The sequence below is a fragment of the Struthio camelus genome, chromosome W (assembly GCF_040807025.1).
Source record: "Struthio camelus isolate bStrCam1 chromosome W, bStrCam1.hap1, whole genome shotgun sequence".
Lineage (NCBI taxonomy): Eukaryota > Metazoa > Chordata > Aves > Struthioniformes > Struthionidae > Struthio > Struthio camelus.
The window spans coordinates 43,615,777-43,630,701 of record NC_090981.1 but is presented as its reverse complement, the minus strand read 5'-3'; the positions used below and the strand labels follow the sequence as shown (position 1 = coordinate 43,630,701).

The 14,925-nt window shown below is 39.6% G+C and overlaps 1 protein-coding gene across 1 annotated transcript in view; it reads right to left on the bottom strand.

Annotated features, from left to right (window-relative positions):
* LOC138064134 (secretory carrier-associated membrane protein 1) overlaps nucleotides 1-14,925 on the bottom strand; it is a 47,007-nt gene that overhangs the window by 23,831 nt on the left and 8,251 nt on the right. The window contains exon 2 of the mRNA XM_068925313.1: nucleotides 8,895-8,972. Coding sequence (XP_068781414.1) covers nucleotides 8,895-8,972 — 78 coding nt within the window. The remainder of the gene's footprint in view (nucleotides 1-8,894; nucleotides 8,973-14,925) is intronic.

Genomic DNA, 14,925 nt, shown 5'->3' with positions numbered 1-14,925 from the left:
TACTTAGAGAGTCCGTCTACTCCTCCTGCATCCTTCCCCCTAACTGGCAGAATCGAGGAGAAAATGACCTGGGCCCCCAGACCCTTGACCACTGTCCCCAGAGCTCTGAAAACCCATTTGATAGTTTCCAAATTGCCCTTGGTATCATTGGTGCCCATGCGGAAGAGCAGCAGGGGGTAAGAGATGGATGGGCAAGCCTCCGCAGTCTTTCCATATGACATCTGAGATTTGAGCCCCCGGCAGGCAACCAACCTCTCTAGACAAGCGGTCAGGTCAGCAGATGGGTGCCTCTATCCCCTGCAGTAGGGAGTCACCCACAACAATCACTCACCACTTCTTCCGGGTGTTCCTGCGTAGCACAGGGTCCGTCAGCAAAGTTGCTTCACTTGAAGCCATGCCCAGCTCCTCCTCCACTTGGACTGCACTAAACCTGTTCGTCAGCTGCAAGTCTTCAGGAGGAGCAAGAGCCTTTCTCCTCATATGAGGAGTGACCAGTTTCCAGCCTTCATTTTCTACAGTTATGACTTACTGTTTCACATGGCACAGAGCCCATCTGCATCTCCACTGCTGTGGGGGGTTGAGACTCCTGAAGATGGAGGGTCTCTGAAAATATCCTATCTCTCTCTTGCTCGTCTGCTTGGATGCCTGCTTACACAGCCTGCTTACTTCCTCCTGTAACTCTTTTACCTGGTGACACAACTCATCAGCAACAGCATGCCTTCTGCAGAAAAGCTGACTGTCAGCCCCAGCTCACAGAGAGGTCCCAGGCACTCCCTGCAGCCTGAGAGCTGCAGAGCTGCATTTGCTGGCAGAAGGCCTGTCTGGTGGAAGTCGCTGACACAGCTGACACAGCGACTCCAACAGCTACAGGGGGAACGGGCTCTGCAGTGTGTCACAACCATATCTTAGGAAGTATACACTACTAAGACTGGAGACAAAGGTGCCTTCTTGCGCCCTTCTGCGCAAACTGCTGCATCTGTTCACTGTCTCTGATAACTTCTTATGCTAAAGCCTTCTGTGGTAAGAAAGAAAAATTCTTGTATGGGAACTCCTACAAAAACTAGACAGCCATCAAAAGTCTTACTATCTTCTGTTTCAAACATAAGATACTTACCAGTCTTGCACCAAAATAATAAAAATCTGCTGAACAGAAACTCTATGACTTATGCACTGTAGGCCAGAGCAATGCTACAAGAGCCAAAAATAATCTTATTGTAGCTCTGGGGCTGAAGTAACAAGGGGGCTTGAACATGGGTTCAAACATGAATTTGAAACCATAACTGATAAGCAGCTGGTTGCTAGATTAATGCGTGAGACTGCCTACAGTCCCCAGTAAAGACTCCATTAGCCTTTCACAGACACCTGTAACAGCATCTAAAGATGGACTAGCAGACTGGAAAACATTCAAAAAATGAATTTAAAGATCACAGATTCACAGAATGGTTGAGGCTGGAAGGGACCTCTGGAGATCATCTAGTTCAAACCCCCTGCTCAGGCAGGGTCCTCTAGAGCATATTGCCCAGGATCACATCCAGACGGGTTTTGAATATCTCCAGGGAAGGAGACTCCACTACCTCTCCAGGCAACCTGTTCCAGTGCTCTGTCACCCTCACAGCAAAGAAGTTTTTCTTCATGTTCAGATGGAACTTCCTATGCTTCAGTTTGTGCCCATCACCTCTTGTCCTGTCGCTGGGCACCACGGAGAAGAGTCTGGCCCCGTTCTCTTGACACCCTCCCTTCAGATACTTGTAGACATTGATGAGATCGGCTCTCAGTCTTCTCTTCTTCAGGCTACACAGGCCGAGCTCGCGCAGCCTTTCTTCATAGGAGAGATGCTCCAATCCCCTATCATCTTTGTAGCCCTCCGCTGGACTCTCTCCAGTAATGCCACGTCTCTCTCGTACTGGGGAGCAAGATACTTAGCTCTTGAAGGCACCTGGCCCAAAGAGCCTGCAGTGCTGCTAATGACTGGAACATGCATATATGTGCTTATGGAACAGACTTCCAGACTGTTTAGATCCCGCGATGTGTTAGCTGGCCATCCAAACGCAGCATTAGACTTGCTAAAAGATCCCATGACCAGAGCGTGTAAATAAGAGCATGTGCTCCCTCGAATAAATGACATTAGAGCAGTGGACTGTAGAATTCCAGGGTGCAGAGTCCTTAGCTCCGAAAGTCAAGAGCAGCCAGGGGATGAAATAATTACCGTAGCTGTTAAGAAAATTTATAAAGGCCACTGCATTCAGTGGCCTTTGGTGGACTCCAAGACCCAGGGATCTCTCCTTCCCAACTGCTGAAACACAGCCTGGTGCAGCCTGAGACTTGGAGGTCTCTTCGTCCTAGGCCAATGGATGTGGCTGCTGCTTTCCCGTTTGCTCTTTCAGCCATTAGCGAGGCTGAGCATGTATATACGTACATACATGCCCATACAGAGGACACTAACATAGCCAGCTAGGCAAACTGCCACAGATAGGGTGCTGCCTTCAACAACACTCAGATATAACACTACCAGAACTCACATAAAACAAATACATGTACAGTTAGCCAAGTCCCATTCCTCTTCTGTGGCTGATCATGATTGCAGCTCGCTACTGAAAACGCATGTCCTTGCTCTCTAGATTCAGAAGCACACGCACATTCTCAGATCCCTCAAATACTTGCAGGGGCTCTCAGCCCATCTAATATCCCTGCCTGGATCCCGTGCCCTGTTACCCGATATACGGGTCTCCTCCTACTCACCAGGTAGTCCAGCTCAACGCATGCTCTCACACGCTCATCTCACAAGTCGCCCCCCAGATCTCTCAAATATTGGCACAGGCTCTCAGCCTGCCTAATATCCATGCCCGGACTCTGGACTCCCTCACTCACCTTTGGATGAGACTTTGAGTTTTCCCAAAAACTGGTTTTTTTCCTATTCACGAGTCAGTCGAGATTGAAGTTTCCTAACAAATTACACGCACATACCTGCACACATTGGATCAAGGGAAAACACATTGGTCCCTCCAGTTTCTAGCACCCCAGACACACAGGCCCTATGACGAGTGGTCCCCACTCCAGTTGCTGACACTTAAGACTTTCATTCACTCCAGTTACTGGTACAACAAATACATGGGCCCTATCAGCCATGGTGTGGCTCCAGTTGCTGACATTTGATTTCACCTCACTCTAGCCACCCTGGCTGCTGGCACCCCAGACACACAGGCCCTGTGACCTGCAGTCCCTCCAGTTGCTAACACCACAGACATACAGGTCACTATCACCTGTAGTCTGACTCCAGTTGTTGGCACGTTATTCACTCACTCAGTCTCTCCAGTTGCTGGCATTTAGACATTGCAGCACTCACATGGGATAGAGTGAAATTACAAAGAAATATAGTTAAGAAAGGATTTAAGAGAGGACAGATGTCAGTCATCAGGCACAGGCCTCAGTGAGACAAGCATACAGACCAGTAGGTGCTTACACACAACTGGCCTTTTTCATCTGTCTTCTTTTCTACACCCCTTTCTGCTCCCCCTTGCTCCCCTTCCCCTAAACACTGCCTAATAAATTTTAGGTAGACCCAGAGGCACCCCTCAAGTATCTGTTTGTCTCAAGTATCTTCTTATCCAAGTCCAGGTTGAATCTCTTCAAAGTTATGCCTGTAGTTTCTTAGTGGCCCACCAATTAGCGGCTGAAAAGCTTAGGTCTTTATTATTGTCTCTGTTATTGCTCATCTATCAGGTTTGTGTCTGTGGTTTTGTTCATCACTTCCCCTGTTACTTATTATTCCCTTTGAACTGAACCACACCATGATGGAGATTTGCAACTGAAATACAAAGCTTTTGAAATCTGAATCATGCATCATTCATATCATCTTTTCCCCACATATTCATTATCTCATAAACCTACTTAAGACACAATTTCTTGACAAAATGACAGGCTGCGGGGGGGGGGGGGGGGGGGAGGGTCTTCATAAAGTTTTATCTACTTGCCTGGTATAGAACTTATACCTTCTGGCCTCTTAAATGCTTGAATCCTTTTAAGAGCTTTTTCTGAAGCAAGTGTGATAGTCATCACTTCCCCTCCTCCGCTATAAGGCCAACCAAGCTATGTTCCAATTCAGACTTAGCAGTTTCTCAGTTTAGTTTCCTTAAAGCTCAGCAGAATACCATTTAGGGCAATTTCTTGCTTTTCTAAAGCCTGTTCTACTGAGGATTCAGGTTTAAGACATTTCCCTCGATTTGCCACTTGTAAAGAAGCATTTCATTTATCTTTTTGCTACAGCATTATCTTCTATTAGTACTCTCACAACAGGATCACCTATTGACCTTAAAGCAGGTGGAAGCTTCCTACCTCCAGGATATAAAGTTTTGAAATTATGCTTTAAGTTTTTCCTCAAAGCTTTTAGCTTGCCTGAAGTTTCACACTTAGCTTGCCTGAGCTTAAGTTCTTCCATTTTCTTTGGAAATGGCTTCCACTTTTCTAAAGGCTGTCTTAGTCCAATAACTTACACAACACTGCTGTTTAAATCACCAGCAACAAAATCCAGCATGCTTAGTCTCTTCTTTAGTTGTATACACTTGCTGAGACTCTAATGTGGCATTAAAATGGATACAAACTCCACTAAGTATTTACTTTTGAGCTACAGTAGATATGTTTACAACACTCATGAATGTGTTATTCCACCTTTATTTAAAATCACTTGCTGCAATTGGTGCACAACGCAAGAAAAAGTAGAGAGGACAGGGTGTAAGGAAGTCAGAGGTAGTAAGGAAAGAAGGAGGAAAAAAGTGCATTTGCTCCAACATTTGTTGTTAATTTCACTGGGTATCGTTCTAGGACTTCTGCTAATTCAACATACGTTAAGAAGTCCCAACAAAAGTTGTATTCCAGTCATTGTTTTCATAGGCTATAGCCTGTTAATGAAGAAATGCTACTATATTATAGTAAGTACAATAAGAGCCATGCATGGTTTTGTATACTATCATGTTCTCACAGTTATTTATTTCAGCTTCATAATGTCTGCACAGGGGAATAAAGTACAAGTGCTCAAATATAGCTCTAATGGTAGAAATTAAACATTGCTTTAATGTGTTGGTTTTCCAGGTTACTATGCAAAGATCATAATTCAATACACAATAACCACGTGTATCATAAAACATCTGCTATAGGTCAGGAATATAATTAAGAAAACATCATAAAACTATTTTAGACTCATGCTGGCATAAAGTCTTCCTAACAAACTAAAGTACTCACTTTCAAAACTTTAATCAAAATTGAGAAGCAGTGAAAAACACACCACAACTGCTAAAGCTCAAAAAAAACACACACGCATCTATCTGCCTTGGAAAAGAATTCAGCTACAAGAGAGATACAGCTGTCCTGTTCCCAAATTTCCTTAGAAAAAAGTAGTACTTTCTTTGATTTCTCTTCAGTACGTCTTCAAGTCATGTATGGTACAGCAGAGCTGGAAACCTGCATGGACCTCAATAAAAAGCCCAGCTGACACAAGATCTGTTACTGCCCTGACAAAAATAGTAAGGAAAGGGTACAGGAAAAAACAGCAACCAAAACAAATGGGGGGAGAGAGGGAGTTATTTGTGATAATATGTTGTTAGAAACCAGTTAACTTTTTCATAAAGCCACAAATAAATTATTTTTTTCCTATAAATATTTGTCAATATTCAGCAACCTCTGGAGAAATAGAAGTTCAATAAAAATGCATGCAAGGGCAAGCAAATAACAAAAACCAGGGAGAATGCAAGTTGTGTTCATCAAACCTTTAAAAAAAATAGGGTACTCAAAAGTAGTGTTGCATCATACATGCAATTAAAATATTCTTAATTAAAAAGAGACAATCATTTATTAGCTAGTAGACAAAGCAGTAAGGCAGACAGTTATTTGTGCATTTATTAAAAAGGCAATACAACGGAAAATTTCACACATTAATTTGCACAAGTGTCCCACATCAGTTTCCAAATGTACAATAAGCACAGGTTTGCTCATATTGCCATCTCTGAAGTCAGTCTGATAAAGAATTAAGCTAACTTTATAAGAAAAGTGTCTAAAATAATCCTGATAAAAATTCTTACTGGCATATTAGCTAGCATACAGCATGTTCTTTACAGGCTGAAACGGTGAAATATTTGCAAGTTGTTGGATCGAGAGTTGTCCAAAATGGCCTAAGTGTAGTTGCACAAGACGCAAGAAGTCTTAAATTTGAGGCCTTTTTAAATCATTCTGGAATGCAGTATCTCCGACTTAAGTTTTTAAAAACATTGGCATAGAACATGCATTTAATACATGCAACTGTACCTAGTAAATATACATTTTATTGAGGAAATACTATTACCAAGCTATCAGGCTAGAGCTAGGCACAGAAGCAACTGACTTGCTATTTAGAACCAAAAGCAAACAACCAAGTTTTAAGGTCATCTCAAATATTCTGTCTGCACAAGAGGTTCTAGTGGGAGACACATACTGGGTACTGAAAATAATGAAAATTCTGAAGCTGCCAAACCAGGTAACTGAATAAACTAATTTTGAGAAGTAACAGGCATTTTATAAAGCCACTAATGTTCATAAATATTAAATAAGCAGAATCAACATTCTCATTTGTTATTTTGGTTATTGACACCGTATTTCTAGGAATAAAATGCAGAGGCAGTTTTGAAAGAAATCAGCGAAGCTGGCATTGCCTGTTAGCTTGTTCAACCTTGACTAGCATCTTATGATAGAAGCAAAAAAAAAAGGACTGAATTTATCAGAAGGATTTTTAAGCACAGAAATCCATCTAGCATTTAAAGAAGGCTAACACACAAATGTTGACTATTTGTGTGCAAATCAAAATAGAAGGGTTGGCTGCTGTGCCCATCTTACTTCAATGTCAATTGCAAAGTTAAGAGCTGATAGAAAGTCATCCACTTTATTATTATTTAGGTGAAGTGTTTAGCAAAGTGAAGGAAAACAAACAAATGTGACTATATCAAAATCAAATTTATTTTCAAGTCAAACATATCCCATTCTCAAAGTTTTCTTTAAAGGTAAAGACAGGAAAACAGTAAGTCAAGTAATGTGCACTCGCTCTCATACTTGAGCTCAAAATTCCATCAGTGTCAATAAAAAAAGCTGCCTAAGAACCAAAACCAGTCAAGCAAAATGAGAAGAAAAAAAACTCCAGCTCAGTGTCAAGGTCTAAAGGGATGAAATTGTATAAAGTCTCTCCCAGTGAGCTAAGGCTCTGAATAAGGAGATTAAATTTCTTGCCTGGGACTTGCCTCAGAACACCTCTTTCAGCAATTCATACCAGAGCATCCCAACAACTATCATGCCTTGTGTATTCCTGGAAGTAGATGAGGAGAGCTTCTCACATGGCTTCAGGGCAGCAGAAATCAAATCTCTTCCTTCTCCTCTTAAATTCTGCAGTACAATCTATCCTTCTGGAAAATTTTGGTTCCACATCAGGCATAATGAAGATTTGAAAACAAGACTTGAGTAATATTTCTTACCTCAGAAGAACGTGATAGTCACCCTGTAAAAATTATTTTTATTTCTCAATTCATACTAACTGGAGCAAAGTCTGGCTTACCCAAGTATCAGGCAAATGCTGCTGAGTTCTGTCCTAATTAATGTGGAATTTACAAAGTATAACATCTTAAAACTATGTGGGGCTGTTCGGAAAAGAAGGATGCTGCTGCTTTTATTACACAAGACTGGATTTGTTGGGACACAGCAAATTCTAATTGGATGTTGGCAGGGGTGGGGGGGTGGGGAAATCTCTCTAAGAGCTGTCAAACACCCAAACAGGTTTCCCAAGGAGGTCAAGCGATCTTCACCCTTAGATGTATTCAAAACTCATCTGGACAAGACACTGAGCAGCCTGATGTAGTTGGACACACTTTGAACAGCGAGTTGAAAGAGATGACCTCCTGAGGTCCCTTCCAACCTATGAGTTGGCACTTTGTTTTGTCATACCTGTCCCAAAGCTATTTGTTGCCTAGCCCAATGCTCAGAATTTGGTCACAGCAGAGAGGGATCTGATCATTTTACATCCTGGACAGGACTGAGGAGCCACTGACAGAAAGACAGATGAATGGTCAACAACTTCATCTTTTATAAGGATGTAACTCAATCACTAGTTACTCAGACCTGTATTGTGAGCACTTCACTGATATCCAGTCTTCACAGGATAAGAGTTACCATATACCATGCACATTTGGCTATGGGAACTGAATTTATTGTTTTTACAGAGACCTTACTTCTCACAGATAGATTACTACAAGGTACTCGTATCAACCCTGAAATTCAACCTGCCTCAGAATATAGCATCTTTTTTTGTCTCTTCCCCAAATATTACTGCCGGGACAGATTCATGTCTTTCTAATCAGTGTAGCTGTAACAGTAATGTGAATTAACATTAATTCTGACATTGGCTGGAAACCAATGCGTCTCTCAGCCTTAAGTTATTCCTTTCAGTACAGCACAACCACTCGTTGCCTGTGAACTGTTAAATGCAGTGTTTTTCCTTATTCTGAACTGCACTTTTGTAGGTGAAACGGGAATCAAAAGCAAGACTTGGAGGAAGTGTGCCACATTCACACATGCTGTAAAGCAAGGACAAAATTTAGAAAAGCATAAAGGACAGGCCACTAGAAATCTTATTAAATGGGAAAAATGAAATTCTGTTTCGGCTCCCTCTCAGGAAACCACTCTTCCTTGAGAGTTCAAAGCTCACTTAAGCCAGATCTACCCAATGAATCCTCCAAAGACTCTCAGGGGATGACTCCCTCTGAAGATGATTGTGGGATCATCTATCTTTATAGATCTTCCATTGTTTCTAGCTAGTCCTTCACAGATTTTACCAGTTTTCTTACCCAGAAGGATTAACAGCACGGTTAAGAAATAGATGTGCTTACCGTTCTTGAATCAGAAAAAGGATTGTACTCATCTAATCCTGGAGGAACATTTCTCGTTACTTGCGTTACTGAGGGATCCTAGAAAAGAAAATAGTTCTGTAAATGTGTGCACATATACAAAAGCAAGGAGTCAACACTTACATCATTACCTCACACAAAACTCAACTGTTGTTTCAATCTAAAAAAAGTTTTAATTTGCACTTTAAAAAGACTGTAAATACCCATTTTTCCTTCTCTGTCCCCTAAATGACATCATTCCGTTCTGAGCTTCTTACAAACCTAGATTAACACAGCCTAAGAGAAACTCCATCTGTCACACAGTTGATTTATAAGAGAACAGCTCTCAAAAGAGAAGGGAAGAAAACCCTATCCTGCCATTTAGGCCAATGAACTCCACAGCCATACTCCAAACAAAGAGCATAACAGAAGAGCGCTTTAACTTTACATTTTCCCCATCGAAAACTACTTCCAAAATCTTCAACAACAGTAAAAGCATTTCAGAGAAAAAAAAAAAAAAAATGGAGCTGAGGAAACAGTGTCCCATAGACAAAAGCTAAATCAGAGAAGCTTTTGGCACTGAACTGGCAGAAATAGAAAAAGATGTTCTTTTTTCCTCCAAAGAACTATACAGTAAGGAGGACTGCTTAAGGCTTAACTGAGAAAGTAACTTCAGGAATGATGCATTTGTCTATGCTAGAGACTGGTAGGCTTGGTTTGTACAAGAGCATAATTACCCACAAACAGATGAGAATAACTTCATATTAAGAAAAACTGTATGTATACCATGCAATGCCTGCTTCCATACGTATCATTTTTACGGTTAAATTTAAGGTTTTCACATCTTCAGAATACAAGAATGGATGAGAGGAAGGTTTTTTAAGAAATCAAGAATTCCACTTATTCAATATAGTTTGTTACATCTAAACAAATACACAAAACAAATCTACAAAGACTTGTATGTATATAAAATACATTAAATAAGTATATAAACAAGTAAATAGTAAATTTGTATCTATAGTTTCTTAATTTCAATATTCAATTAGTTCAATGTTAGAAAACAAATTACAGTTAAAGGCTGAGATCAGTATTTACATACATTTAAATATACATACAAAGACAGCTGAATTTAAAACCTCAGTATGAAACATTAATCTTATTTAATCTACACAAATATATACTTACTATAACTAAAAAAATTAAAACTACTAAGGTACTGAGAAATAAAATCTAGTTTCTTAGAGTCATCATCCATTACAGCATTAACAATCTTGACAGCTGTAACCTACTAGCATAGATCAAACAGATGAACTTTTTTCAAAAAAACAAAATAAGATGTTTCATAATTCAATACACAAGACTGTAGAAAGTAAGGTCACTGGCCTAAATTTGAATTTATTTAGATTTGAATTATTTAAGGGCAGTATAAACTAGCAGAGCAGAAAATACGCTAGTGTTTGCTTCATGCATTTGGTGTGGCACCCCTTCCACAAACACTCTCAAATCATAGCTTCTTCCACATGATAAGTCATGAGCTCTCAGGTTATTCTCTCTCAAGCTAGCAACTTTGAAAGACAGTAAACCTTTCATAAATCACAATTTGAGATGATAATACTTAAAAAGAACGTGTGTAAGTGTCATTAATGCCTCTGGTCACTGAACGTGCAACTTCTCACATCAACAGGCATTGGTGTTTCAATATTAACAAGTGACTTGTCAGAATAACATCAAATGGTAGCCATTCTACGGACTGCCATCCGGCACTATATCAGAGTAGCAAATGGTTGAATTTAGTCCTTCAAATAGCAATTCTTCTCCTGCTCCTTAGAACAGTCAGGCATGAAGGATTACACATAACTAAAGCAACACTGAAAACAAGAGTTGCCAGCTATTTACTCTTTGCAATAAAGCCAAGTACGTTGGGCATGAATACGAACAGGAAGGGTAGGAGAAAAGAAAAATGAAGGAACTAGAGAAAAATGTGCAAAAAGAGTGCTGACAGCAGGATTTCATATCTTCATCTCCATTAGTTTTTCATACAAGGTCGTGAAGAGTCAAAAGATGAGAGCAAAAACCATTAAAAACAGTGAAATTCCAGTCCAACAATACTCAGTCACTGAAAAAGAGATTGCGAAGCACACCATCTGAAGATCAGAAAATTCCAGCAAGAACACAAGGGCAAACTTTATACTGACCTGTGAGGCTAGCTGGAGCCTTGATACATGAACCACTGTAAACTGAACCAAAAAAGTCTTCCAAATAGGTGATTCTAAATGTATGTTATTTGTTCCTCAGTTTTCTAGTTCTGGAGGTTTTAAAGTCTTCAGGCCTGTGTTTCAGTCCAACTTGTGAGGGCTTTTTAATGCATTTAAATAATCAATTCTGGGAACTAATACACTTTTTCAATGCAGAAGACAAAAACAAAGCTAGACGACTAAAATTACTCAGAACATAGTCTACCTTAAAGAAAACAACTGTATCCCTACAAACTATAAAATTGATGAAGTACAGAGACATATGAAACACACTAACGATCAGCCACATGGCGAATACGTAAGTCTACATAATTACAACTCACATAGCACTTAGTACTTTAAGTTGACTTGGTTGTTTGAAGAGTCTGTTTCAACACTAAATTTCTGTGTTTTGTTTGGTGTCTGACAGTCAGATTCTGCCCATGAAGAGCAACAAATGCAACTATTTAAATAGCTAGAATATGACAGATTCACGTGACAGCAGGTTTCCAAAAAGCAGGAAAGAGTGGTCAATTCAGAAAAAGCAGTCTATATTTACTACTACAAATATGCAAATGCCAATAAATATCTGATGAAAGAAAAACTTTCTTTTCAAGTATTTTAGAGAAGGATGGGGGAAAAAAATAGTTCGTACATCTTTCCACACTACTGTAACATTTTAACACTGACTAATAAGAACAGCAGGAAACATATGTTTCTCTTGATTCAGCTAAGTAAGCTGATTTTGCCAAGTCTTAGTTTTAGGAAAACATTATATGCTTAAATATACATAGTGAGTACAGCAAGAATTCCTCCATCACAAATCCATTCCCCTTTTGAATTATCAATGGTCATTACTGTTATACTTCTGTCAAACACTCCTATTTCTTACTGACTCATTAGCTGTTGTTTGCAAAAGTAGGAGGAACTCTGAAAAAACTAAACGACGCAAAAGGCATTTAACATCAGCTCTGTATAAGAAAAGTTCCATTATCTAGTAGGAAAACTGCAAAAACTATTATAGTTGCACTGAAATACTCAAATTGGACCCCATCACGCCAAGCGGCATTCAAATTCTGCTCTCAGAAAGCCTGAATTCTAGAGTCTGAACTTCAGCAGAAACTCAGGGTCTGATTGCTTCCAGAAGCTGGAAGACATGAGGAGAAATAAACTAAAGATTACAAGGAATAAAAATAAAAACAAAAAATAGTTAAAAGAAGCAAGTACTACACTGGAGATTTGAATCTCTCCTGCACTCATTCATAGAGATCTTTTGCAATGCCAGGTGAAGAACCTAAGCACTTGGCCTCAGAACAAAAAGAAACAAGTTCCTCATGGTCTGAATGTCCCATTGGAGGCTCCTGGACTTTGAACTGTTCTGAACATCCATAGTGCAGTGAAAAGCCGATGCCAACAGGAGCTGCACTTCATATTTGACAGCACTTGTAATATTTTTTTAAAGATTGGACCTGACATCCTAAGGAATATCTGAAATGATTGTGCATCTTTTACCTTATGCTCACTGCATCTCATTTTAAAAAAAAGAGTGAATGCCAACTCACTTAGTTGCAGTGCAAAAAACAGAAGCATTCACACTCATTGTTGCAGAATAATAAAACATTTAATTTAGAAGTTGTGTTCATTATTCAACCCTTGATTAAGTGGTACCACACACAAAGAAAGGAAAAAATAATACTTAACAACTGTCCTTGAACGGATGCTTTTAAGACTATACATTCCGCAAGATGTGCATCCTGAGGCAAGAGTAGAACAAAACAGTGAAGCCTGTCATGTTCTACAGGAATAAATACATCCAGTCATCACTGGCTATTTTCTGTCTCTTGCTATTAACAACCAAAGGGAACTAGAAAATAACGCATGAATGAAATTAAAAAATGCATTATTTTCTAGTTCCCTTTGGTTGTTAATAGCAAGTCACAGCATGAAACAGAAAATAGCCAGAGATGAGTTTCCATATGTGATAGCATATGGACACCAGTACAAAGCAGGAGCATGGCTGGAACTACCAAACATCCACAGACCTCAACCACTTAAGCTACACTATTTCAGTGATCACAAAAATTGGGTTACTCGCTGTAGAAAAGTGGAAGATAAGGTTGATACATTCTGCAACAGACTTCAAATATCTGATGTCAGCCACCGAATGGACTAATTGCAGAGTCCCTGGTTCAATCTCCAACTGAAAAGAGACTGTTCTGGGGGGACCAGTACTTCTGCCCAGAACGGAGCTGCCCTAGCACTAGCTCCTTCCCACAATCTGACTTTTCCCAACCACCTAGCCAGTCCCAGTCCCTGCTCCATAGAATTCTGATTCCAATAATTCCTAAACTCCTTGTTCCCTCTTTCCAATTGGCACTTCCCTCTCCGGCCTTACCTGACCCAAGCTCCTGCCGATTCAATTTCACAAATTTCTCGTCTCTTGATTTATGAATTATTGGCCACATCAACCAGGGAGCAGAATTTAAGAACAGATCATCATTCACACCCAGATATTGTATTTAGCAGTGCATGGAAGTCATACATGCAGCTATGTGATCATTTCATACCACAGCCTCAGGTTCTGAATTAGTTTGGAAGACTGGAGTATCAATAAATCAGCACAACTTAACTGCTTCCATCTAATCTTTCCTCTTTTCTGTTTCTTGTTCTATTCCTCCCCCAATATCAATCTCAAAAGGAAAGATTAGAAACCCATTCTTCGAATCACTAAGAGTCAGGTACAAGCATCACCCCCACTATTTGCATCAAGAATGGAAAAAGTAGTCACACAGACACACACAGAATAACTCCCCCCACAAACATCTACACCCCGCATAGACAAGAGCATCTACATAACTATTAAAAGTGTCTCCAGTACTAGGTTAACAAATTATACTCACATCATTCAGACACAGATAAAGTTAACTGAATACCCAGTTAATACATAGGATGTATGAACTCCACTAATTACAAGTTAGAACGTAAAGAAAAGGAAGGTAGCTTCCCCGCACCCCCCCCCCCAAAAAATCAAAGATCGTGTGATTGAAATAAGAGTGGAATGCTCTATTCCACGCAAATTTTTACAGCTTTTTAAAAATCAAATTAAAAGACTTCTGTTGTCTAGGAGACCAAAGTTAGTTATCAGCTACCAGACAGCATTAATACAGAACAAATGAAAAAATTAAAGATAGAAGAACTAGATACATCTGTAATGATTTTTTGTATTAGCGTTCATTGGGAATGGGCCCAGCATTCTTTCAGAGTAAGATGCTTTGATAGCATAGATAACGTGAAAATATTCTTAACAAACCCAACAGTTAAGTTTATGTTTCTAACTGTAATTTTAATTGCTTTTAAGTTAGTCAGTGAAGAGAAAGTAGTGAGCTAGGAATCCTCCCACTCCAAACTGTCCTTGAGATTGTTTATAAAAATAAAGAAAAAAAATCACTTTTAATTTTGAGGTATACACATTCTTGTACCAAAAAGGCCAAAGCACGCATACTAGACACAAGCAATTTACACAAGTAACTTAACAGAACGCCGGGGGGGGGGGGGGGGGAACCAGGCTAAAAATATAACAATGATCTATAAGTCTGAGGTGTATTTGCATGTTTTTTAAAGGAAATTAATAAAAGGTTATGCACAGAATATTGTTTATTAATATTGCTGATGTCACTTATTTACTTTAGTATAGTTTGCTTCCAAGGACTAGCAAAGAGGTAAAAGCAACATTTTATTGTTGGGGTCAGGAAAGTAGGTTTATGAACACTCATTCTAAATACTGATTTGGATACTGATTA